The sequence below is a fragment of the Nerophis lumbriciformis genome, linkage group LG27, assembly GCF_033978685.3.
Source record: "Nerophis lumbriciformis linkage group LG27, RoL_Nlum_v2.1, whole genome shotgun sequence".
Taxonomy (NCBI): Eukaryota; Metazoa; Chordata; class Actinopteri; order Syngnathiformes; family Syngnathidae; genus Nerophis; species Nerophis lumbriciformis.
In genome coordinates, this window is record NC_084574.2 from 29,836,390 (window position 1) to 29,863,465 (window position 27,076).

Below are 27,076 nucleotides of genomic sequence, written 5' to 3' on the forward strand. Positions count from 1 at the left end.
ACAACCATAAACATGTGAATGTTGAATAAAGTAAATGAATTAATTAAAAGGCTGGTGCAAATGCATAAAAAATACAGGTGAGGGAGTCTAGTGTTATTTATTATAAAACATACAGAACAGGCCAAAAGTTTGGACATACCTTCTCAATCAATCCACTTTCTTCATTTTCATGACTATTTACATTGTGTATTGTCAATGAACACATGTGGAGTTATGTACTTAACAAAAAAAAGTGAAATAATTGAAAACATGTTTTATATTCTAGTTTCTTCACAATAGCCACCCTTTGCTCTGATTACTGCTTTGCACACTCTTGGCATTCTCTCGATGAGCTTCACGAGGTAGTCACCTGGAATGTTTTTTCACTTCAGAGGTGTCAGAGTTTTGATGCCTTCAGTGACAATCTACAATGTAAATAGTCATGGAAATAAAGAAAACGCATTGAAATGAGAAGGTGTGTCCAAACATTTGGCCTGTACTGTACATGTATTCTTCCTGACTATGTATCATAATCGAATAAAGACCATCAGTAATGCACAGCAAACTAAAGGTTAATGCACCATCATGGATAGAATTGCTCCTGTTTCTACTCTATAAGCGCTTGTAGATAATGTTCCCTCCACACCACCTACACCACAGCGGGCCTATGATGTGGATGAGTGGTGTTTAGTGGCTGTATTTTGAGGTGTGTAAATGTATCATCTACAAACTCACTTTTTCGCACCACCTCCACAGGCCAGATTTTGCACAACAACATAAAGGGCCACACTCACTTTCTTGACAAATCCCATGACTTTTTAGGTTTTTTTTTGGTCATAGCCATATCTCTGCCATGTCACTTCTTTCCCCTCCCCTAGTTTTCAAACCTCTTTTTTCCTCTGTCCAGAAACCTTTCTTCTTGCTTTCCTCACTCATTCTCTCTCTAGGGAGTCTTCTAATCTGTTGAACCTCAGGTCAGAATGTTCCACAGCAAGACACAAATAAACGTCCTATCCGCTCTGGCTCAGAAACAGAACACTCAGTGGCTCTCTCTCGGAATACAGATGAGTGGGATTGCATTAAAAACTGTTTTTTCTAAGTTATAATAAACAACTCATGTCAAACTCTCACATTGAAATGGCTACAAAAATGACAATTTAGCTCAGATTGTCACAATGATGGCTTTAATGTACACCACCTAGGGCCTGGTTTACTGAAGGTTTGCGTGTACTAAAACATGTGCACAAACCTGCTAGCACATGCAAAGCTGATCTACTAAACGTGTGCAAAGTGAATTGGGTCTCTTAGGTAAGCAAAACAAGCGCTAATACACCCCCATACCATCACAGAGGCTGGCTTTTGAACTTTGCGCCTAAAACAATCCGGATGGTTCTTCTCCTCTTTGGTCCGGAGGACACGACGTCCACAGTTTCCAAAAACAATTTGAAAAGTGGACTCCTCAGACCACAGAACACTTTTCCACTTTGCATCAGTCCATCTTAGATGAGCTCGGGCCCAGCAAAGCCGGCGGCGTTTCTGGGTGTTGTTGATAAATGGCTTTCGCTTTGCTTAGTATAGTTTTAACTTGTACTTACAGATGTAGTGACAAACTGTAATTACTGACAGTGGTTTTCTGAAGTGTTCCTGAGCCCATGTGGTGATATCCTTTACACACTGATGTCGCTTTCGTGCAGTGATTTCTCCAGATTCTCTGAACCTTTTGATGATATTACGGATTGTAGATGGTGAAATCCCTAAATTCCTTGCAATAGCTGGTTGAGTAATGTTGTTCTTAAACAATTTGCTCACGCATTTGTTCACAGAGTGGTGACCCTAGCCCCATCCTTGTTTGTGAATGACTGAGGAATTCATGGAAGCTGCTTTTATACCCAATCATGGCCCCCAGTTGTTCCCTATTAGCCTGTTCATCTGTGGGATGTTCCAAATAAGTGTTTGATGAGCATTCCTCAACTTTCTTAGTCTTTTTTGCCACCTATGCCAGTTTTTTTTTAAACATGTTGCAGGCATCAAATTCCAAATGAGCTAATATTTGCAAAAAATACCAAAGTTTTCCAGTTTGAACGTTAACTATCTTGTCTTTGCAGTGTATTCAATTAAATATAAGTTGAAAAGAATTTGCAAATCATTGTATTCTGTTTTTATTCACGATTTACATAACGTGACAACTTCACTGGTTTTGGGTTTTGTAGATGCACTGGATGACTTCTTTTACAATGCTCATTAATGATAACATGAATGTGCAGTAAATGAATGTCTACGTGGTGATGCCTGGTATAGTACACGCAAAATCCTTATTTAATTAAGGCGGTCTGCACCGCTTTACAATTGTACGTGCAGTCTTAGTAAATCACACGCAGGACGCCCACTAATAGTACACACTATTTTATAGATTGCACATGCTGTGTTAATCAGGCCACTGGTGTATAGAAAGGGGCCTTCATGAGCCACTGAGATTAGGGGCCTCGCACAGAGACATGAATGCGCCCGATCAGATCATGTAAACCCATAATCTGTTTGGTTGTATTCATATAGGCTGTTCTAACTCATACTTGCCAACCCTCCCGGATTTTCCGGGAGACTCCCGAAATTCAGCGCCTCTCCCGAAAACCTCCCGGGACAAATTTTCTCCCGAAAAACTCCCGAAATTCAGGCGGCGTTGGAAGCCACGCCCCCTCTAGCTCCATGCGGACCTGAGTGACGTCAGGTGCGCAACACCACGTAAATCGTTGGCCAACCAAAAAGTAACCCCAGTACGCTATAGCCAACATTCACCAGGAGATGGCAACAGACAAACATAGATCACTATTACATTCCTCCCCTTTTAGAAATGTATAGAAGTTACTCAAAATAAATAAACAACCCAACCAAAAAATGCAGCAGCTCAATTAAAAAACTGTACTTAAGCCACATTCTTTTCTTTTTTTTTTAGTACTGAACTCTTAACCCTCATTTGTAAAAAATAACATGCTTATTATACAAACAGTATTTGTACACCTTTAACACAGATTTTTATACTGTCTTCAGAGATTCAGTTTTTTTGGTGGTACTCGAAACCTTTCTGGGTACTTGCGAAAGGGTGTTCAGCATGGTTGGAAAAATAGTGACAGAGAATAGAACAAGGATGGACAATTCAACCCTTAACTCAACAATGAGTAGATGAGTGTTATGTGTGTGTATATGTGTAAATAAATGAACACTGAAATTCAAGTATTTCTTTTATTTATATATATATATATATATATATATATATATATATATATATATATATATATATATATTATATATATATATATATATATAATATATATAATAAAATAAATATATATATATAGCTAGAATTCACTGAAAGTCAAGTATTTCTTATATATATATATATATATTTATATATATATATATATATATATATATATATATATATATATATATATATATATATATATATATATATATATATTTATATATATATATATATGAAATACTTGACTTGGTGAATTCTAGCTGTAAATATACTGCTCCCCTCTTAGCCTCTCCCCCAATCACGCCCCCGCCCCACCCCCACCCCCCACCTCCCGAAATCGGAGGTCTCAAGGTTGGCAAGTATGTTCTAACTGTGTGGTGGTCTTGCATTAAAAGGTTGTGTTTTTGATGCAGAAAATGTTTTCCGTCCACGAGAAATAATATATATGAAATATGTTGTACATTAAATGATATTAAACAGAGGGTAGCCCACAGAAGGTCACTTTATTGTTAATTTTGTTGTTTTTTACTACAAATAATTTATTAAAACATTTGTCATGAGTTGTCAATAATCCAAAACATGCATCTAAATAAATTCCGGTTTGAGTGAAATAATAAAATAGTTTCACACAAATGACAAAATAAAAATAAAAATCACCCCACTTCAGCCTGCTATGCCAACAAGTTGCATCCTATTAATTTTTTAGAGTCGGTGTATCTTGTTACACACTGCGAGTCCTGCTTTGTCTACACAAGAAACAAACATAAGTCTTGATTACACAGTTGCCAAAATATGCTGGAAAGTTGTGAGCTTTGGACAAAGTTGCGATACTGTGTATATTTCACAAGGATTGGTTGAATTTGCATGAATTAGTGCGATCGCAACATTGCAAATTCCTCGAGGGACTGAACAATTAAGGCAGTCCAAAAATTGGGATCGACCTATTTACTAGTAAAGTGTACCCAATTAGGAGTCTGCATAGGTTGCGTAGATACTTGATTGATTCCAAATTTTTTGGGAGCCCTTTCTGCCTAGAACCCTCAACTTCTTCTTTTGTCGTCAAGCCACATACATTTGTAACTTCTACTCAGGGCCAACCCATGTCAGAAGCATTCTATGCGGTGGTTTAGGGCCACAACCACTAGGGGGGCTACATGATCCTGGACAGGGGGCTTTTGTAAACCATTGAAGATTTTTTAAATTTCATTTAAATACGTCAATTATCAAATATGACATCTTAAGATTAGATAAAATACACTTTCCTGTGAAAATTCCATAATAAGGTTGTTTGAATCCAATTAGGAATATGTAACACAACCTACACCCCCTTGCAAAAATGCAAAATGGTTTGTTTCGCCGGGCAGCACGGTGGAAGAGGGGTTAGTGCATCTGCCTCACAATACGAAGGTCCTGAGTAGTCTTGGGTTCAATCCCGGGCTAGGGATCTTTCTGTGTGGAGTTTGCATGTCCTCCCCGTGACTGCGTGGGTTCCCTCCGAGTACTCCGGCTTCCTCCCACCTCCAAAGACATGCACCTGGGGATAGGTTGATTGGCAACACTAAATTGGCCCTAGTGTGTGAATGTGAGTGTGAATGTTGTCTGTCGATCTGTGTTGGCCCTGCGATGAGGTGGCGATTTGTCCAGGGTGTACCCCGCCTTCCGCCCGATTGTAGCTGAGATAGGCTCCAGCGCCCCCCGAAACCCCAAAAGGGAATAAGCGGTAGAAAATGGATGGATGGATGGTTTGTTTCGCCTGGTAGCAACCAATCCAGCATGGAACACTTCACTGTTCACTCAACTCATGAAGTCATCAAAGCTCACATTTATGCATTCAGCACCAACATTTGGGAACCAGGATGATAGAAGAAAGGTAAGCATATGATAATTATATTGTGGCAGCATATGACAAAGTTGTCCGAGTTACACTTTTGCATGCTATTGCACATACAGTAGAGAATGGATTCATACGGCCCCATTCCTTGGTGGATCTCGTGTGAGAGAAAGAGGGCGGGTTAATAATTTTGCAATGCAGTCTGCTGAAAATGATGAAAAGCGGAACTCTGAATAGCAACTGACGCGGTGGTCAAAGTTGGATTTGCCACGAAACACATTTTAAGATACTCAACCCTCTACTGCCATCTGGCAGCTAAAGTGGATAGTGCAACCCCACAATTTGTCACGTTTCATGTTTCAGGTAAACCACATTGAATGGGGTCATATGAATCTCTTTCCTACTGTAACTGTGGTGTATCCAAGGAACCCGATTGAAGGCTAGTTTTCAGAGACAGGGGAGGCTTAACCACCAATAAATACACAAATATTATAATAATGTATTACAAAACCGGCGGCGTTTCTGGGTGTTGTGGATAAATGGCTTTCGCTTTGCATAGTAGAGTTTTAACTTGCACTTACAGTTGTAGCAACCAACTGTAGTTACTGACAGTGGTTTTCTGAAGTTTTCCTGAGCCTATGTAAATGGTAAATGTGTTATACTTGTATAGCGCTTTTCTACCTTCAAGGTACTCAAAGCGGTTTGACACTATTTCCACATTCACCCATTCATGTGGTGATATCCTTTAGACACTGATGTCGTTTTTTGATGCAGTACCGCCTGAGGGATCCAAGGTCACAGGCATTCAATCTTACGTGCAGTGATTTATCCAGATTATCTGAACCTTTTGATGATATTACAGGCCTTAGATGGTGAAATTCCTAAATTCCTTGCAATAGCTCGTTGAGAATTGTTGTTCTTAAACTGTTGGACAATTTGCTCACGCATTTGTTCACAAAGTGGTGACCCTCGCCCCATCCTTGTTTGTGAATGACTGAGCATTTCATGGAAGTTGCTTTTATACCCAATCATGGCACCCACCTGTTCCCAATTAGCCTGTTCACCAGTGGGATGTTCAAAATAAGTGTTTGATGAGCATTCCTCAACTTTCTCAGTCTTTTTTGCCACTTGTACCAGCTTTTTTGAAACCAGTTGCAGGCATCAAATTCCAAATGAGCTAATATTAGCAAAAAATAACAAAGTTTTCCAGTTCGAACGTTAAGTATCTTGTCTTTGCGGTCTATTCAATTGAATATTAGTTGAAAAGGATTTGCAAATCATTGTATTCTGTTTTTATTCACGATTTACACAACGTGCCAACTTCACTGGTTTTGGGGTTTGTAGTGCGATCATTATTGTCCACTAATATTAATCCAACATGAATCAGGTAATCAGATAATCTTGGACACAATACAAGCTGCATGCTGCGGTTTTCTGCATGTGTTTTCAAAAGTTAGTTTTAACCAAATTAATTCAATAATTGATTTTTAGTGCATGTAAATGCACTAAGTGTTTGTATGTGGACCTGTGTCTAATTCAGAAACCTCATAATAATAAGTAATGTTGCAGACCAAAATTCTTGTTTCGGGTCACACAAAGCCTAGGGCTGGACATGGTTCGAGTCATTCATGCTCACCTGTCTGCAGATGTCCTTCGAGTCTTCAGAGAACTTCTCAGAATATTCCTCCTGATCCTCGCGCACTCGTCTGTCCACCTCCTCCCGCTTGACTCGTTCTTTGCGTTTGCGAAAGGGCGACTGGCCTTGGATCATTTCAAAGATGAGACAGCCCAGACCCCACCAGTCTGGACTGAAGGTGTAACTCTCATTTTGGATTACCTCTGGAGCTGAAGAAGTACAGAGGAAGAGAAGTTGGGAATATTGCAGGTTTTGGAAAAATACTTTTACTAAAGAAAAGGACGGCTGACAAATAAGTCCATTTCATACCCATGTAACCAACAGTGCCTACTCTCCCTCGTATCGTCTCTGATTCCGGAATTTGCACAGCAAGACCCAAGTCTGAAATGCGGATGTGCCCTAAACAAAATGTACAGATATAACAACACTTAAGGCGTTTCCCAAACCATGACAATAAAACTGTAATCTTTTTGAATGAAAAAAAATAGTTCACAATGCTACTGTGTTTGCACAATTTAGATTCTAAACAGCCACAGCATGCCAAGAACGCTCTCTTGCAGAGAAGCATTCCAACCAACAGATTAGATGTGGAAAAAGAAAACTGACATACCACGATCATCCAGAAGGATGTTTTCAGGTTTTAAATCTCTGGAAAAAGACAACGGTCAAAAAGTGAGCAAAAACTTACCGTGAACGTCACATTTAAGCTGTGAAAACTTAATTACAATATTCACATAGAAAAAAATATGTTTTAATCACTAGAAACTGCTCATATATTGGATCCAATTATTATTGGAGCAACAGGTACATCTGATGTTTTTGCATTCTACTACTGTACCTTCAGGTAATACAATTATTCAAATTGATTGATTATAACTGATCTGTGAAATAGCCCTAAGACAATACAGTCAAACCTTGGTTTCCTTTTCTAATCCGCTCCAAAAAAAAAAATCTGACAAAAACCGAATTAATTTGTCCCATAGGAAATAAACTATATATATCAAATTAATCAGTTCCAGCCACACATAAATATTATAGTTAAAAAGCCCAGAATCCAGACTGTGATGCGGATCAGCCCCAAAATGCAATCACTTTATCCATATCCTATATCTGACATTTCCTGAAAGTTCAATCAAAATGTGCCCATTAGCTTTTTGACTATTCACTGTCTTTGTAAACGTAAGGTAACATAGTAGAAATGTTACGAATCAGCCCCAAAATGTAACAACTCTTTCCTTATCAAATTTTTTGACATTTCCTGAAAGTTAGATGAAAATCCGCCGTTAACTTCTTTGAGTTATCTATAGCGGAATGAAAGAAACGGAATGAACACTCTTTGTCTCTGTGGGTAGAGGTGGGGATGGTACCATAAATACACACAAGCACAGGAGTTGGCGCTCGTTTCGTAAACATACTGTAAGGCAAAGTGATAAAAATTATACGGATCAGGCCCACAATCTAATCAGTTGTTTCTTATCCTAACTTAGAAATTTTGTTGAAGTTTCATGAAAATCCGTTCATTAGATTTTGAGTTATTTTGCTAACTAACTGACAGCCAAACCAACGGCAACAATTATACAACCTCCTGGCGAATGTAATTATTATATTTTTACATGCAAAACATACATATAAATGACAAACTAAATGGATGAATGAACAACACTTGTATATTTATGAAAGACTCTTGTTGGCCATGAAAGCGATTAGCGAAGAGGGATGAGGGTAGGAAAGAGCCTCCCTGATGGCACTTTTGTACTTTGCTACAAACTTTTTCTTGAATTTAATAGTGTTTCGCACCTGAACCTCTCAACTTTTTTTTTAATCAAAAGTGCAACTTTCTTTGGTCCTATGGTGGATTATTTGGGCACATCAATGCGTGGGATTCTTTGTTTGGACACCAAACACACTAGTTTGTTACATCCAGTGTTTGGTCATACAACAGCCGAGACGGTATACAAAGAACAGTTCACAATTTTGGCATACATTTTTTCAAAATACATTTTATAGAAAAAGTAAGGGTTTTAAAAAAAACCCGGTTTGACTGCATTTATTTTTTTGGCATTTATTCCACAATAGTTTTGTTGAGTTTTAATACATTTAACAGACTGCCTAACTGTGGCATCATAATTACACATACCTAAAGCACCTGCTGTATTTTACGGACTATAAACCGCTACTTTTTTCCCAGGCTAATTTATGAATTGTTCTTCGCTAACTGCTAAATTATGGAATGGATTAAGCAAAAAAATCAAACAATGTTCTTAAATCAGTGGTTCTTAACCTGGGTTCGATCGAGCCCTAGGGGTTCGGTGAGTCGGGCTCAGGGGTTCGGCGGAGGTCAAGACAAACCCAACTCATCGTGTAAATAAAAACTTCTCCCTATCGGCGTATTAAGGATACGGCAACAGCAGAAGTCAGACTGATTTGCAGGTGTGTAATTTGTTGTGAGTTTATGCACTGTGTTGATTTTGTTCTTTGAACAAGGTGATGTTCATGCACGGTTCATTTTGTGCACAAGTATAAAAACATGGTAACACTTTAGTACGGGGAACATATTCACCATTAATTAGTTGCTTATTAACATGCAAATTAGTAACATATTGGCTTTTAACTAGTCATTATTAAGTACTAATTAATGCCTTATTCGGCATGGCCTCATTATAACCCTAACCCTCTAACCCTGGCCCTAATCCTCTAACCCTAACCAAATAACTCTAATTTAAGTCTTTGTTACTTAAAATATGTTCCCCATACTAAACTGTTACCAAAAACATATAACTTTGTCTTGAATTTGAAAAAAAAAAAATAAAAATTATTTTTCACTAAAGAAAGGTTCGGTGAATGCGCATGTGAAACTGGTGGGGTTCGGTACCTCCAACAAGGTTAAGAACCACTGACTTAAATGAACAACTTTAAGAAAGTGTTCAAAGTAAAAGTGTTTACAAAGTACAAGAAAGAAGAATCCTAATGACCATCTTGAACCGTATTAAAAAAGGAGAAAATCGTATTCATTTCACAAACGACGAATAAAGGCTAATAATAAAGACTTTTCTGTTTTGTTTTATCAGCCGTTTTACTGCCGTGCTACAGGCACCGTTTGGAAACAATTAAGGTATGGAAATAAACATTGACAAAAACTTTCAATGTAAATATCTCATTTCCCAACATACCAATATATATCTGCGGTTTATTGTACGGTGCGGCAAAGATATGAAAAAAAAATGTCTAGAATTTAGTGGGTGTGGCCTATGCACTGATGCGGCTTATAGTCCATAAAATACGGTATTTTAAAAAGTGTTTTGTTATCCAACAATCCTGTCTAAATCCTACAAGCATGTTCGTAAAGGTTTTACAATGGCATTCATTAGACTTTCTTTAGCAGTTCTGCCCCTTGACAAAACAACAACAGTTATTCCAAACAGATGCCCACTATCATGAATGGGTGCAATCTTACTTGCCGATAAACAAGCACATCATTGACCATCGGGGTCATTTTCCCAGGCTTTCAAAGGCTCCTTTACCACTGAGAGCATCACACATACAATTGTTTTCACAGGCTGAGCAGTAGTCTGTTTGAGTATAATAAATAGTAGTCATCTTTCTTCAGTTGCCAAAATATATTTTTTCTTGGAAAACAAGATAGTATAAAGGAGTTCTAGCAGTGTCAAACTCCTAACACATGTTTCCAGAAACAAAAATACGCAAACATTCCTTAAGCTTCTTGGCTTAACATAACTGATTTGTAACCCTGTGCACATGATTTACTACAGCTAAGACAGAATTGTCTGAGGCTATTCATTAATGTGGACGTAAAGTAGCTTTCATCCAAACACTTGAATTTGCTAACCTGTAGACTATCCTCTCACGGTGCAGGTCCTCAAGGCCACAGCAGATCTCAGCAGCGTAAAAGATGGCTCTCTGCTCATCAAAGCCAGAGTTGCCCATGTTGTAGATGTGGAATTTTAAGTCACCACCATTCATTATGGTCAACACCAGGCACAGCGCATCCTTGGTCTCATAGGCATATGCTAAACTAACCTGGAAAAAGGGGCACATTGGGATAGAGGCAACAGGGAGAAGTTGGGAAGACAGGAGTTGTATATGAGGCAAACGGGGGTAGAAGGGACAAAAGGAAGAGTAGTGGTAAGAAACCAGGAACAGATTGCTTTCATTCCATTCATGTGTCTTCACGTTTTACATACAATATAGGAATAGACATTTCAAGAGGTGACAAAATAAAACATGTACACACAATCCACATTTTGGGGCCCAGACACACAAACACACTATGGCAGGGGTCTCAAACTAAATCGCACAGGGGGCCAAAATTCAAAGCACACTTCAGGCCGGACAGGATAAAGTACCACTGATAGTCACATACACACACTAGGTGTGGTGAAATTAACCTCTGCATTTTACCCATCCCCTTCTTCCACCCCCTGGGAGGTGAGGGGAGCAGTGAGCAGCAGCGGTGGCCGCGCTCGGGAATCATTTTGGTGATTTAACCCCCAATTCCAACCCTTGATGCTGAGTGCCAAGCAGGGAGGTAATGGGTCCCATTTTCATAGTCTTTGGTTTGAACTCACGACCTACCGATCTGAGGGCGGACACTCTATAACCACAAGGCCACTATAAATTGACACACCACCACCCAATTTGTGCGTGAGTTTTATAACGAGCGATTAAAAAAACATTCATGTTGTATCCTGGATTCAGTGTAAGTGTGTGCAGGTTTAAAGCTATAGGGGTGTTATGTTCCAGTCATTATGTGGTTGCTTTTTCTGGCTTGGACAAAATGTGCATGACAGCCAGTAAGTAAAAGTAAAAGTAAAAGTGTTTTTGTGGGACATATTTTTAATTTTTTTTTAGATGTGTTGATTAACTTCTTTTTTTCAATCACTTGCGTAGAGGAATTGTGCATTTTGGAAAATTATTTTTGTTTGTTCATTCTTAAAGAGTTACATTTTTCGACAGTCTGAGAGTTCCTGAATGTGTCGTGACGGGTGAGTAAAATGAGGAAATACAATGGGAGAGAGGCGCTTGGTGTGCACGCTGAGACGGCAGTGGACATTGTTTTTGCCTCATTTTAATTGTAACGATCACTTTAAAACCTGCTCAGTGGTCTTGTGGTTAGAACAGGGGTCGGGAACCTTATTGGCTGAGAGAGCCATGAAAGCCAAATATTTTAAAAAGTATTTCCGTGAGAGCCGTATAATATTTTTCAACAATGAATACAACTAAATGTGTGCATTTTTAAGTAAGACCAACATTTTTAGAGTATAATAAGTCTCTTATCTTACCATTAATGCGACTTCTGGTGCTGCATAGTTTTGCTGATGGCTTTGTAGTCTGGTTGATACGTGGTTGTTTTTAACACTGTGATTACCAGCGGAATAATTCATTACTTAAGTGTTAAGCAGTGTCAGCTAAGATTTATCTGAGAGCCAGATGCAGTCATTAAAAGAGCCACATGTGGCTCTAGAGCCATAGGTTCCCTACCCCTGTGTTTGTGAGTTCAAACCCCGTAGTCATACCAAAGACTATAAAAATGGGACCCATTACCTCCCTGCTTGGCACTCGGCAATCAGGGAGGTTGGAATTGGGGGTTAAATCGCCAAAATGATTCCTGAGCGCGGTCCCCGCTGCTGCTCACTGCTCCCCTCACCTCCCAGGGGGTGGAACAAGGGGATGGGTCAAACGCAGAGAGTAATTTCACCACACCTAGTGTGTGTGTGACTATCAGTGGTACTTTAACTTTAATAATTTAAGTGATTGTTGCTCAACCGTCTCCTCGTCATCTTTTTAACATGGGGGCAAAAGCTATGATATTCTATATGCACACAAAAACAGGAGAGACTTGTAACTTCATTAGGGATGTCCGTAGAAAAGAGCAATTTTAGGGAGCCTTCTGCAGAAACCAGAAGAGTTGGTAAGTCCGAGCATGCGCCTGAGGAGCGAGTGTTTCTCATCATACCTTGCTGTTACACAATTATCACTTTTGGCTGTGTTATCATGCTTCTTTAACCTTTGGGTAAACCTGGGACTTTTGTAGGTCTTTTTATTGCCTTTGAAGATGACATCATGCAACAGAATGTTCATTTTTAAAGATAAGCGGAATGATATATGGCCACAGAAGTTCTAAAGGAATTAATCTCAAAATATGCATTGTCCGTTCTTTGCCTAGTTCATTTTTAGCACAAGATATTGAGTGAGTATACATTGGAATACCCCGAGACCCTTTTGTCCCCTTTATAATGACCATGTTTTAAATATTTTATAAACCATTTCATTATGCTTTTTCCACAAAAACCAAATGAATCCAAGCATTTATCTTTGAAATTCATGAGAATTCTATTAGAGGTTTAAATTGACCCCTTAACCCAGGGGTGTCAAACTCATTTTAGCTCAGGGGCCACATGGAGGAAAATCTTTTCCCAAGTGGGCCGGAATGGTAAAATCATGGCATGATAACTTAAAAATAAAGATACCTCCAGGTTGTTTACTTTAGCCAAAAATAGAACAGGCACATTATGAAAACGTACAAATCACAAATAATCCTCTGGACAAAGCACTTCAAGTTTGTTGAAAATTCTGAGGAAATTGGTGCAGTTCCAAAAACAAACTATGGAACAAACTGGACTTACAACACAAGCAATGCCAAACTATTAATCGATTTAAACTATCATACAAACATGGGGTCTGGTTCAAATATAGGGATGAGGGTCTTTAATTTGACCTGCTGCTATACTCTGCCTCAAAGTGTTAACATGTGCTCAATGTTTCCTTACCATTATTGCTATGTTGTCTATTACCATTGTTGGTATATTCATTATTCCTACATTGTTGATACAAATTATTGTTACAGTGTAATAATTATTGTTACCTGTGGTAATGGCACTATGATACAACATCTGTATTATAATCCTTGAACAAAGTAAGAGTGAAACTCATGTGAATAATCACTGAATGGAGAACTGGGGGTGGGATTAAATAAATTATCTTCTTCCCACTCCCTTTCAGGCAAAACTGGACAATCATGCACTATATTAATTTATATTATTATGCATTGTCAACTTGTACTTCTTTATGTCATTGCCTGAAATAAATAAATTAAAAAAAATAAAAATAAAAAACCCCAATGAAGAACACAATGAGCTTAGACTTCGTTTTAGTGTATCTACAAAGCCAGGATTAAACTTTAAATCACAGTCTTTCTGGGATTGAACAAAAAACACAACATGTAAACTCTTCGAGGTATTATATATATTTCCTTTGTCAATCCAGTGCTAACTCAACAAACCGTAAGAAACGGAGGTAAAATCTATTCAAGAGGGTTAAGTTTTCTCGCTTTTGACAGAGACATTACGGGGGAGTAAGGGTGGCAAATAACGATGTGTTCGAAGCAGAAGACATAAAACGGCAGGTTTTAAGTTTCATTTGGGTCGAGGGAGAGGAGCCGCAGCCACGCTTTACTTTGTACCTCTTGCTAGTCCTAACAGAATTGCTATTGTGACATCCAGTGGACACATTTAGAACAGCAGTTTCTCTCATTAAAAAAAAATGCAGCTCATATTAATACTTGGCAAACTCATCACGCAGGCCGGATAAAACCTGGTCGCGGGCCGTACTTTTGACACCCCTGCCTTAACCACTAGATACCGCCAGAGTACCATAGGGCAGTGGTTCTCAACCTTTTTTCAGTGATGTACCCCCTGTGAACATTTTTTTAATTCAAGTACCCCCTAATCAGAGCAAAGCATTTTTGGTTGAAAAAAGGAGATAAAGAAGTAAAATACAGCACTATGTCATCAGTTTCTGATTTATTAAATTGTATAACAGTGCAACATATTGCTCATTTGTAGTGGTCTTTCTTGAACTATTTGGAAAAAAAGATATAAAAATAACTAAAAACTTGTTGAAAAATAAACAAGTGATTCAATTATAAATAAAGATTTCTACACATAGAAGTAATCATCAACTTAAAGTGCCGTCTTTGGGGATTGTAATAGAGATCCATCTGGATTCATGAACTTAATTCTAAACATTTCTTCACAAAAAAATACATCATTAACATCAATATTTATGGAAAATGTCCACAAAAAATCTAGCTGTCAATACTGAATATTGCATTGTTGCATTTCTTTTCACAGTTCTTATTGACAGACATTTAAAAAAAATCTCACGTACCCCTTGGCATACCTTCAAGTACCCCCAGGGGTACGTGTACCCCCATTTGAGAACCACTGCCATAGGGTACCATATATCAATATTAGACGCATATACACAACTTACATGTAATTATGAAGATGTTGGTGAGTTAAAGTTAAAGTACCAATGATTGTCCCACACACACTAGGTGTGGCGAAATTATTCTCTACATTTGACCAATCACCCTTGAGTTGGTAGTGACACAAGAGTTGTATGGATGTGGTTACGAATATTGCATAGCTTGTTTTTTGTCATTACATTTTTTTTGTGTTGTCTTTGACAAAATGTGCCTAAAACATACAAAAAAAAATGTATTAAATAAAAAAAACGTTATATCTGTCAGGCTTGTCCCTTAAAGTTTGGTTAAGTTTTAGTTTTTCCTCTGTTTGTTTTATTTCCTGTCAGCACTCTTATTTTGGTTCAGTTTCCTGTTGTTCTCTCTGAGTGCTGTCCCCTCAGCTGTGGCTGATTGGCACCTGGCCACACCTGGTGTCAATCAGCCAGCTGCTATTTATACCTGCCCTGCCCTCCAGTCACTGCTGGATTATTGTCGTTCCTACCTGTCATTGTCGATGTCATTCCTACTTGTCGATGTCAGTGTAGCTGTAAGCGGTAGCGGGTAAGCTATATATTGTAGATGTTTGTAGCTTGCTGTCTTTTTGTTCCTCGTTAGTGATGGGTTGATGAGGCGTCATGAAGCGTTTCGACACATTGCAAAACTGTACTGATACTGTGTCAATACTGTGTCACTAAATACTGACATCTGCTGGACATTAAAAATCCCTACAGGCAACCTATGGACCGACTCAACTGACACTGATTTTATGACCAAGTATATACAATAACATAAACCAAGTCATAGTATTTAATTTAGGATTATTTAATACCTTCATTTAAATAAAAATATATTTGTATCTTTTTTAGATACAGTCAAGAAATAATGTGAACATGTATCATAACATGGAAATCTAAGAGAACGTGTTGTGAATGCGGATGCTTGTGGACTGGGAATTTTTATTTTTATTTTTTTTACACATTTTTATTTAAAAAAAAAAAAGTTTTTCCAACGTTTTAAATTTTAGACGATTTCTCTTCTTAGTTACTATTTCTCGCGTATCGGTCACGTGACCAAAACAGCTCATGATCGGTCACGTGACTTTCTAAAAGCGGTACGCGCACCGACACAGGGTTTTGCTCTATGAGCTCGACGCATGCGTCGATGCATCGGTGTTGCCGGACCCATCAATATTCCTCGTCTTCCAGTTCCTGTTTTCCTGGCATCTGTTTCCTGTTCCTAGTTCCTGGTTTGTGTTTTTTTTCTTTATTGTGGACATTAAATTATGTTTTCCCGCTCAATGCCTGCTGTCATCTCTGCATCTTGGGGTTCATCACCAACAAAATGTGACAATATCGACGGATAGACCTAAAATTGATCCAGAGATTTAAGCATTGGAAGTAAAAAAATATTATACAGTACCGGCCAAAAGTTTGGACACACCTTCTCATTCAATGCCTTTTTTTAATTTGCATGACTATTTACATTGTAGATTGTCACTGAAGGCATCAAAACTATGAATGAACACATGTGGAGTTATGTACTTAACAAAAAAAAGGTGAAATAACTGAAAACATGTTTTGTATTCTAGTTTCTTCAAAACAGCCACCCTTTGCTCTGATTACTGCTTTGCACACTCTTGGCATTCTCTCGATGAGCTTCAAGAGGTAGTCACCTGAAATGGCTTTCACTTCACAGGTGTCATAGTTTTGATGCCTTCAGTGCAGTGACAATCTACAATGTAAATAGTCATGAAAATAAAGAAAATGCATTGAAATGAGAAGGTGTGTCCAAACTTTTGGCCTGTACTGTATATAACTTACTTTTAAGGCTTTTATGGCTGAAACCTTTTTTGGTCTCCAGGACCTGTAACAGTCACCACATTTGGGGGATCCCTAAGTGTTAGTGTTATTTTGTCCAGACAGTGTTTAATAGTTAACGTGGTGCCGTTTTTAGTCGTGTACAATCCAAATATTGCTACTTATGGTGGTAATTTGACACCCTTTGTAAGAAAGGTTTGTGCAATGAATCCTATTAATACCACTGGAGCCTTTGTTAACTGTTGAAAAAAGAAAACAATTTCCCCTCCGTATTCCCACCAACCTTCCCCTCGCTCCCTGGAGGGTCAGTGACATGCACGGTATTGTGTATTACTGTAGTGTGTGTGTCAGCGCAGTACAAGCAGGATGTTCATGAAGAGGAATTCCATCTGCTGCAGACTGTGCAGTAAGAAGGGATGGGAAAATTCTTCTGCGCTATCTCGTGCACCCCACTACACACGAAAGGGGAGGCAAGATAGATACTAAGTGTCATTAACAACGCGCCACTCTATTCATCTTGGATGCAGAAACATTGCAAAAAAGCAATTAAGTTGTAGTGCACGGTAGTAACGTAATTTATTACCAAATGTAACTCACCTCTAAAGCCAACTTTGTGTAAATATTTGACAAAAGCCTGTTCCTATAACTTTTTTACCTAAGTATTGTCTTTGTTGATCTGTCTGTGCTGCTACAGATCGTAACACCGCCGTGCACATTACAGCATGTGGCGAAGTAAAAAGAGGACCATAACATAAGGCAGTGTTTTTCAACCACCGTGCCGCGGCACACTAGTGTGCCATGAGATATCATTTCACCTAATTGGGTTAAAAATATATTTAGCAAACAAGTAATTATAATCCGCAAATAATGTGCTGTTGTTGAATGTCAGTGCTGTACAGACTTTGGCATAGTAACCGTGTAATACTCTTCCATATCAGTAGGTGGCAGCATGTAGCTAATTGCTTTATAGATGTCGAGAACATGCTTTGTCGTGATCACAATATGCAGATGACAACGGGAGGCAGTGTGCAGGTAAAAAGGCATCTAATGCTTAAACCAATATTAAACAGAAGGCGAATGCCCTAAGAAAAGGCACTGAAGCTTAGGGATGGCTATGCAAAACAAAACTAAAACTGAACTGCCTGCAAAGTAAACAAAAACAGAATGCTGGACGACAGCAAAGACTTACAGCGTGTGGAACAGCAGACGGCGTCCACAAAATAGGAAACACTACACACAGGAAAACACCAAAAAACTCCAAATAGGTCACGGCGTGATGTGACAGGTGGTGACAGTACACCTACTTTGAGACAAGAGCTATAGTGATGCATGTTTGGTTATGGTTTGAATTTATATTGTGAGAACGACTTTTTACTGTCAAAATCGGCTGCATTTTTTTATGTTTTCTGCTAGAGATGTTCCTCGGGATTTTTCCAATGAGCCTTGGCTCAAAAAAGGTTGATAAGCACTGACATAAGGTAACAATATCTGTTGACAAAGAGAGAGCACTGATCAAAAAGACAAAGAACAGGAGGGGAGAGAGAGAGAGAGAGAGAGAGAGAGAAGAAGGGTTTCGGAGAGCACTTGACTCTTCTCCTTGCTACTGCTGTTTGGTCAGTGTTGCTAGGCAACAGAGCAGCCCTTGTAGATAGAGAGGTACATGACGAGTCATCATTTCTGCCTGCAGCACAGAGAACGAACACACACACACACACACACACACACACACACACACACACACACACACACACACACACACACACACACACACACACACACACACACACACACACGCACGGAATCATGTGTCAGTCCCGGGTGACACAACCTTGAAGTGTAAGGTTCGGTAACAAGCCCATTCCAACCTGTGTGTGAGTGCGTGTGTGTGTGTGTGTGTGTGTGTGTGTGTGTGTGTGTGTGTGTGTGTATGTGTGTGTGTGTGTGGGTGTGTGTGTGTTGGCCATGACTCACTCAAGCAAGACACTCAGCATAGTTCACCCTGCATCACAATACAACAACTCAAACAACTATTAGCTTCAAACGGAGAACAGAGAGACATTCCGTGTCGGCGCAGGTGACAGTCGAACACGTCAACGCGCGCTTGTGCAATAAGGACAGCGTGTTCCAGAAAAAACACATATTCACGGCATTCTGATCCCACCTGGAAGCTCCTTGTCATGTTCCATGAGGAATAAAAAAAGACTCGGTGCAATAATCATTTCCTTGGAACAATAATTTTGAACAAAAACACTCGCTTTCCTGCCAGAGCACCTGAGTTGATGACTGAGCTCAGTCGGTCCATGTGGAAAGAACCACACATGCCTGCATTTCCAGCGACTAACATTTGATGTCATAAAGCCCAATTCAGGAGGTTTAACACCAACGACATTCTCACTACTTTGTAAGGACGGGACACTGTTAAATAAATGGTTGATAATTATAAAAAATAATAATAAAGGGTTCTGCCACGTGTCGGTCTCACTGTTAGGAAGTTTGGACTCTTCATTGGAGCATTTGTGCGCAGGGATGAGTACTTTTCACATTTGAAACAATACGGTACGAATTCCCAGCTCTGGTACTGAACGATACCCATTTTTGGTACTTTTGCATGTTAAATAAGGTTGATTTGTTTTATAATAAAAGCTATTTTTTTTATTTAACATTTAACAGTAAGCTGATAATAATAACTGTGCTCTCTAGTTGTATTATCTTGATTTCTTACACTTTCGAGTATCATTTGCAAGTATTATATAGTAGAATTCCAAGTAGATAAATGGCAGTAGTGTATAGCAGTGTTTTTCAAACTTTTCTGAGCCAAGGCACATTTTTTTCATTGAAAAAATCTCGAGGCACACCACGAGGAGAAAACATAAAAAAAATTAAATTCAGCAGTCGATATTAACAATAAAAAGTTGTTCTCGCAATTGTTGGATATGACTTTAAACCATAACCAAGCATGCATCAATATAGCTCTTGTCTCAAAGTAGGTGCATTGTCACGACCTGTCACATCACGCCGTGACTTATTTGGAGTTTTTTGGTGTTTTTCTGTGTGTAGTGTTTTAGTTCTTGTCTTGCGCTCCTATTTTGTTGTTGATTGTCATGGCATGTACGAATGTACTTTGTGGACGTCGTCTGCTGCTCCACACGCTGTAAGTCTTTGCTGTTGTCCAGCATTCTGTTTTTGTCTACTTTGCAGCCAGTTCAGTTTTAGCTTCGTTTTGCATAGCCATTTCCATTTTTTATTTTTTTTTTGTCTTAAAAAAAATACAATCATGTGTGCTTACGGACTGTATCCCTGCAGACTGTATTGATCTATATTGATATGTAATGTCGGAACTAGAAATATTAATAACAGAAAGAAACAACCCTTTTGTGCGAATGAGTGTGAATGAGTGTAAATGGGGGAGGGAGGTTTTTTGGGTTGGTACACTGATTGTAAGTGTATCTTGTGTTTTTTATGTTGATTTAATAAAAAAAAAAAATATATATATATATATATATATATATATATATATATATATATTTTTTTTTTTATTTCTTGTGCGGCCCGGTACCAATCGATCCACGAACAGGTACCGGGCCGCGGCCCGGTGGTTGGGGACCACTAATGTAGATCACAAGGAAGTGTTTTAAATGTAGAAAAACATCTTAATATGACCCCTTTAAGCTGAATCTAGTCTTTTGTTTCATTCTAAAAAGTGTTTATAGTCTAAGTATTGTACCTAATACACACCAGCTGTTTGATTCTTAGTTGGAGTTTTCATTGCCTGATTTGAATCGCTAATGCTAATCAGTAGCATGTTTACTGCAATTCCAATGTAAATTTGCATCGATCTAGCGCATTTTGAAAAGTGGAGGCTTACTGTTTGCTCGTGTTTTTTCTATCAGGTATACTTGCTTTGTTGGCATGGAAAATTGCAACATTACCTGAAGGCAGCTTGACTCAGTCTGCTCTGAGTGCTGCTTGAGTGCTTGTTTGCCCGCCAAGTGTTTAAGTCTGGAACTGGACGTGACTTCACGTGCAACAAAGGTATGGAAATATGGCATCGTTTGATATTACGTTAGTCGATTCCAAATAGTACTTACGGAAATTGGTCAGTGCCTATAAAAATACCAAATTCGATACCCATGCTGGAAATGCGGACCACAAATTTTAGCAAAAACTACAATTCTTAACTGTTTTAAAAAAAAAAAGTAACAAAAAAATCCATACTGTAATATATATATATATATTTTTACATTTTAATTTTTAGCTTTATTTGTATTTAATTTGTGTACTTTGTTTACTTTATGCTTGTAATCTATACCCTTTGCTGCTGTAACTCTGTAAATGTCATCTTTGTAGGATAAATAAAGGATTATCTTATCTTATCTCTTTGTATTGAATTTGCATGCTGTATGTGCCTGTTTTTTTTTCCCTCCCCCGGTACTCCGCTCCCTCCATTGCACATGACCCAAAAATGCATGGTCTGCTAATTGCAGACTATAAATTATCACACAGGTGTGAATATAAGTGTGAAAATATTTTTTTCTATATGTGTCCTTTAATTGGTTGGCGACCAGTCCACGGTTTACGTCAGCTCGGTTCGGCTGAAACTTACCCATGACTCTAATGAGGACAAGCGATATAGAAAAAGAATGAACAATTAAAGGGGCCACCTGACATTGGAACTGGAAAGAATTCAGAGTTCAACTGCTACCACAAGTATTTACAGTTAACACATTTTCTTATCCTTCATTTGGGAGCCATAAACTACTGCTGACATCTGTCTTTAAGGTTTCAGATGTTCCTATAATGTATCATCTGTCATTTTAAAGACTTTCAGCTTCACATTCTTGGTGCTTTGGCCCAGCATAAAAAGAACAAAAATCCTGGTGACTTCCTGAAAGTGCGTTCAAGCCTGCTATTCAAGTGGCAGCCAAAAAAACACGACACGCTCATGACTATGGCTCAGTTTATAGAATTCCTCCACATGAAAATCAGCCAAGTGCAACAGCACTATTAAGCGTTTTAGGCATGGTGATACAGTGACAGGGTAATGATTTTTTTTAGAAAGGGTGAGGGGTCGGGAGTTCTGGCAAACATACACTTAGTCAGGACACTGTACTGCTTTCTTTGACATGCTGCATGCAGTGTGTTGTGCCCCACAAAACTCCACCGCAGACTCAATGACATTGCAACACAGCCCATGACATGTTTCCCAATAAGAGAAGCATGCTGTGATATGGACGCAAATTAATACTAGGGATGTGCCAACCGATCGGCCACCGATCAGTATCGGACAATTTTCGTGAAAAAGTAGCTGATTGCCATTGCCGATTAATGCCTTTTAAAGGCCTACTGAAACCCACTACTACCGACCACGCAGTCTGATAGTTTATACATCAATGATGAAATCTTAACATTGCAACACATGCCAATACGATCGGTTTAGCTTACTAAAGTGCAATTTTAAATTTCACGCGAAATATCCTGCTGAAAACGTATCGGTATGATGACGTCAGCGCGTGACGTCACGGATTGTAGAGGACATTTTGGGACAGCATGGTGGCCAGCTATTAAGTCGCCCGTTTTCATCGCAAAATTCCACAGTATTCTGGACATCTGTGTTGGTGAATCTTTTGCAATTTGTTCAATGAACAATGGAGACAGCAAAGAAGAAAGCTGTAGGTGGGAAGCGGTGTATTGCGGCAGGTGTTGTCCCGGATAACGCACCCTCGCCGTAGAATGCACCCCTTGACTTGTGCCGGATAACACAGCCGGTGTTTCATTGTTTACATTCCCGGAAGATGACAGTCAAGCTTTACCATTGGCCTGTGGAAAACTGGGACAACAGAGACTCTTACCAGGAGGACTTTGAGTTGGATACGCAGACGCGGTACCGTGAGTACGCATGCAGCTGCGGCTTCCAAACATTTGATCGCTTGCCCGTACGTGCGTGCCGCTATGTGCATGTCACGTACGTAACTTTGGGGACTTTGGGGTAATATATGTGCTGTATGAACTTTGGGAGGTGAACGGTACTTTGGGCTGTGGGATTGAGTGTGTTGTGCAGGTGTTTGAGTTGTATTGGCGGGTTATATGGACGGGAGGGGGGAGGTGTTTGTTATGCGAGATTCATTTGTGGCATATTAAATATAAGCCTGGTTGTGTTGTGGCTAATAGAGTATATATATGTCTTGTGTTTATTTACTCTTTTAGTCATTCCCAGCTGAATATCAGGTCCCACCCGCCTCTCATAGCATCTTCCCTATATGAATCGCTCCCACTGCTCTCTAGTCCTTCACTCTCACTTTTCTCATCCATGAATCTTTCATCCTCGCTCAAATTAATGGGGAAATCGTCGCTTTCTCGGTCAGAATCGCTCTTGCTGCTGGTGGCCATGATCGTAAACAATGTGCAGATGTGAGGAGCTCCACAACCTGTGACGTCACGCTACTCGTCTGCTACTTCCGGTACAGGCAAGGCTTTTTTATCAGCAACCAAAAGTTGCGAACTTTATCGTCGATGTTCTCTACTAAATCCTTTCAGCAAAAATATGGCAATATCGCGAAATGATCAAGTATGACACATAGAATGGACCTGCTATCCCCGTTTAAATAAGAAAATCGCATTTCAGTAGGCCTTTAATGCCGATCACAAAAGGCAATCCCCTCTGGCTGATAAGCAGATAGCAGCTCCACAATCTGGAGCCGCTCCTTTAAGGTAATATGAATTCCTTTCAATACGGAAAATGAACCACATTTGTAAGTAATTTAAGAGTCATTGTCAAGTAGCATTATCACCGGATGACGAGGCTATACATACACACACAGAGCGCGAGTTAGGAGCAGGCATGCTAATAGCTGTAAATGAACTGCATTACAGCAGAAAGTAATCAGTTGCGAACAGGAAATGAAGTAGATTAATAACAATCTAGATAAGAGGACAATATAACAACAACTGTTGGCTTGTCAGCATTGTCACAGTCAGGTAAGTGGAGGTTGATTCGGTCTATACATTGGTAATATTAGTATATGCTCGATACTAAAGTGATTAGGTCGATATTTTAATTTTCTTAAAATCTTTTTGTCAATGTTTACAAACTCAATAAATTATTCCCTGGGCACATGAGGACTTTGAAAGCAAAAACCGAAGGATCTAAAAGAGTAACAGTTTATTCTTTGGTTTACTTATTGTGTACTTTTGATTTTGTTTTACTTGAGCAATTGTGTGTAATAAAAGAGAATAATGTGTTGATATTGTTAAACTGTCAATTGTTAAACAGTCACCATAAATAAATACAGTTACGGTAATACATGTGTGGGTATTGATATCGGCCAATCTCACTCATGGATGATCGGTATTGGAAACATAAAACCTGGTTCGGAACATCCCTAATTATTACATAGCATCCATATAAACATTTGTTTGGAAACAGCCTTAAACATCTCTGGGAATTTAAACAAATTTGAGGAACTTTTAAAGTATAGAGCTTCCAATCGGTTACTCTGTGCTTTCACAATGTCATCACCCCCCAAGCTTTATCACAACAAATGCACATTTTCCAAGCATTTCAGCATGAGTGCTTCAAATGAAATAAATGTTAGCATGTTTGCAAAAATGGCAGGCTCATCGGCAAAACGACACTAATTTTTTTCCCCGTGATTTTGCAGCATGCTTAAAAAATAGCAGGTGACATTTGCTCCCAATTATTTGCCTTCATCTGGTCATCTCTCTTTCCACTGGGTATGAGAAGGCACATCCACATAGCGAGGATGTCAGAAACCAAACTTTGATAGCTGATTAGTAGCCATTGCAAACAGGCCATTCATTTCATTCGCAGCCTACAACAATGCTCACAAATATGCACACACACACACACACACACACACACACACATCAAACAAACACAATTTGGTTGAAAGGTTGAATAAGAAAAAGGTAGTACTTACTACAAAACTACTGTTAACTTTTTCTAAAATTCGTTTTTCGTTTAGTGCCATTGCTTCACCTTTTCTTTTCTTCACTCGTTTCTTTTCCAGCTTTTTACAGGCGTACATCTTACCGGTGGCGCGTACTTGGCAGGCACAAACCTGGAAAAGCAAGTAGTGAGGACACATGAACAAACAATATTTGGTGTCAAGGAGTAACTCATGGAAGTTATCGTCACATTACAGGATTTTCCACCTTTCCATGGAGTAAAAATCAAGAAAGGTGCTTTAAATCGGGGGTTCTAAATCTTTTTGACCCTGGGGCCCAACTTTTCCACTACGGAGAGGCCCCGGCCCACTCAAATATTATCACACAAAAATACATTTACATACAATTATGTTGTGCTAAAATTAATAAAATAATTTAATAGTTAATATGTTTAACTAAACTGCGATGATGTGGCGACTTGTCCAGGGTGTACGCCGCCTTCCGAATGCAGTTGGGATAGGCTCCAGCACCCCCGCGACCCCGAAAGGAACAAGCGGTAGGAAATGGATGGATGGATGGATGTTTAACTAAATGTCAATGAAATTAAAATGCAAATTAAAAAACAGCTTTACCACTTTAGGGATAATTTTTGCGCTTAAGAAACTTATTTATGACTTCAGAAATTGACCTTTGCTTGTTTAAGATTGTGAATACACTGCAAAAGAAGCTGACAAAATATAAGATAAAAATATTAGATTTTAGGAAAATATACTAAAAACGAGTGAAATTATCTGTCCATGCAGCAAGTTAATTTTACTTTATGAGACATCCTAAATGGTAGGTCTACAAAATTGCCAGGACTTTGAAGCTACAAATAAGCATTCCATTTTAAAAAACAAACAATTCTTAAATCAAGCATCCTCGGGATGTTGCAGAATTATTAAACAAGATTTAAATAGTTATTTCTTCAACTTGAACATTTTAAAACAGTGGTTCTTAACCTTGTTGGAGGTACCGAACCCCACCAGTTTCATAAGCGCATTCGCCGAACCCTTCTTTAGTGAAAAATAAAATGTTGTTATTTTTCAAATTCAAGACAAAATTATATGGTTTTGGTCACAATTTAGTATGGGGAACATATTCTAAGTAACAAAGACTTAATTTAGAGTGTTTTGGACACTAGGGGAACATATTCTAAGTAACAAAGACTTAATTTAGAGTTATTTGGTTAGGGTTAGGGTAGTGTTAGAGGGTTATGGCCAGGGTTAGAGGGTTCGGGTTATAATAAGGCCATGCCGAATAAGGCATTAATAAGTACTTAATAATGACTAGTTAAGAGCCTATATGTTACTAACGTGCATGTTAATAAGCAACTAATTAATGGTGAATATGTTCCCCATACTAAAGTGTTACCCTGTTTTTTTTACTGGTGCACAAAATGAACCGTGCATGAACATCACCTTGTTCAAAGAACAAAACCAACACAGTGCATAAACTCACAACAAATTACACACCTGCAAATCAGTCTGACTTCTGCTGTTGCCGTATCTGTAATACGCCGATAGGGAGAAGTTTTTATTTACACGATGAGTCGGGTGTGTCTTGACCTCCGCCGAACCCCTGAGCCCGACTCACCGAACCCCTAGGGTTCGATCGAACCCAGGTTAAGAACCACTGTTTTAAAACTACAATGGACAAAATATAATTATTCATTCTAAAATTAAGATTATGATGTAAAGTCAATGACTAACGATAAGTAAATAGCTCCTAAAACTGGGGACATTTCTAAAAATAAAATTTTAAGTGGCAAATAATTTGCTGTGTACTGCCACTGGTGGTGGAAAAGTGTGTTACAACGTACGGACCACACCTGTGAAACAGTTGGCGGCTCAACAATAGTTAATAAACCACTGCTTTAAATAACGGTTAAAAGTTATAAAAAAGGTAAAAGTTATGTACATTTCAAGGAGCTTCACAATCAACATTCATGCATTTCGCCTGGTGACACTCACCTCGCCAAATCCACCTTTTCCTAGTACTCTATAATGTCTGAAGGTATTTTTGGTTACTGGTTGCCTAGAAGGGAAAGACAGGAAGAAAGCTGGATAAGATAATACAGCATTAAATAACTGACAGGTCATATTCAGCTCGGAACATGTGATGGTGCACACTAATAATGCTATAATGGATGGATATTATTAATCACACTGCTTGATTAACAGCCAATGTTCTAATTAACGACACTTATTAAGCATTCAAACTGTATCTATAACGAGAAGCACGGCTCTTATGTCTGATTGTGATTTATTGTTTGAATAATATTAACAGTGCTGAGAATCGAGCAATTATAGAAGCAACTATGTGTCACGAATGTGTAATAGCA

The 27,076-nt window shown here is 38.8% G+C and overlaps 1 protein-coding gene across 2 annotated transcripts in view; it reads right to left on the reverse strand.

Moving 5' to 3' along the window:
• Positions 1-27,076, reverse strand: part of grk4 (G protein-coupled receptor kinase 4) — a 174,410-nt gene that overhangs the window by 16,348 nt on the left and 130,986 nt on the right. For both annotated transcript variants that reach the window (XM_061988186.1, XM_061988187.1), the window contains exons 7-12: positions 26,706-26,769; positions 24,726-24,866; positions 10,553-10,743; positions 7,316-7,353; positions 7,015-7,104; positions 6,706-6,914 (exon numbers count right to left, since the gene is read on the reverse strand). In XM_061988186.1, coding sequence (XP_061844170.1) covers positions 6,706-6,914; positions 7,015-7,104; positions 7,316-7,353; positions 10,553-10,743; positions 24,726-24,866; positions 26,706-26,769 — 733 coding nt within the window. The remainder of the gene's footprint in view (positions 1-6,705; positions 6,915-7,014; positions 7,105-7,315; positions 7,354-10,552; positions 10,744-24,725; positions 24,867-26,705; positions 26,770-27,076) is intronic.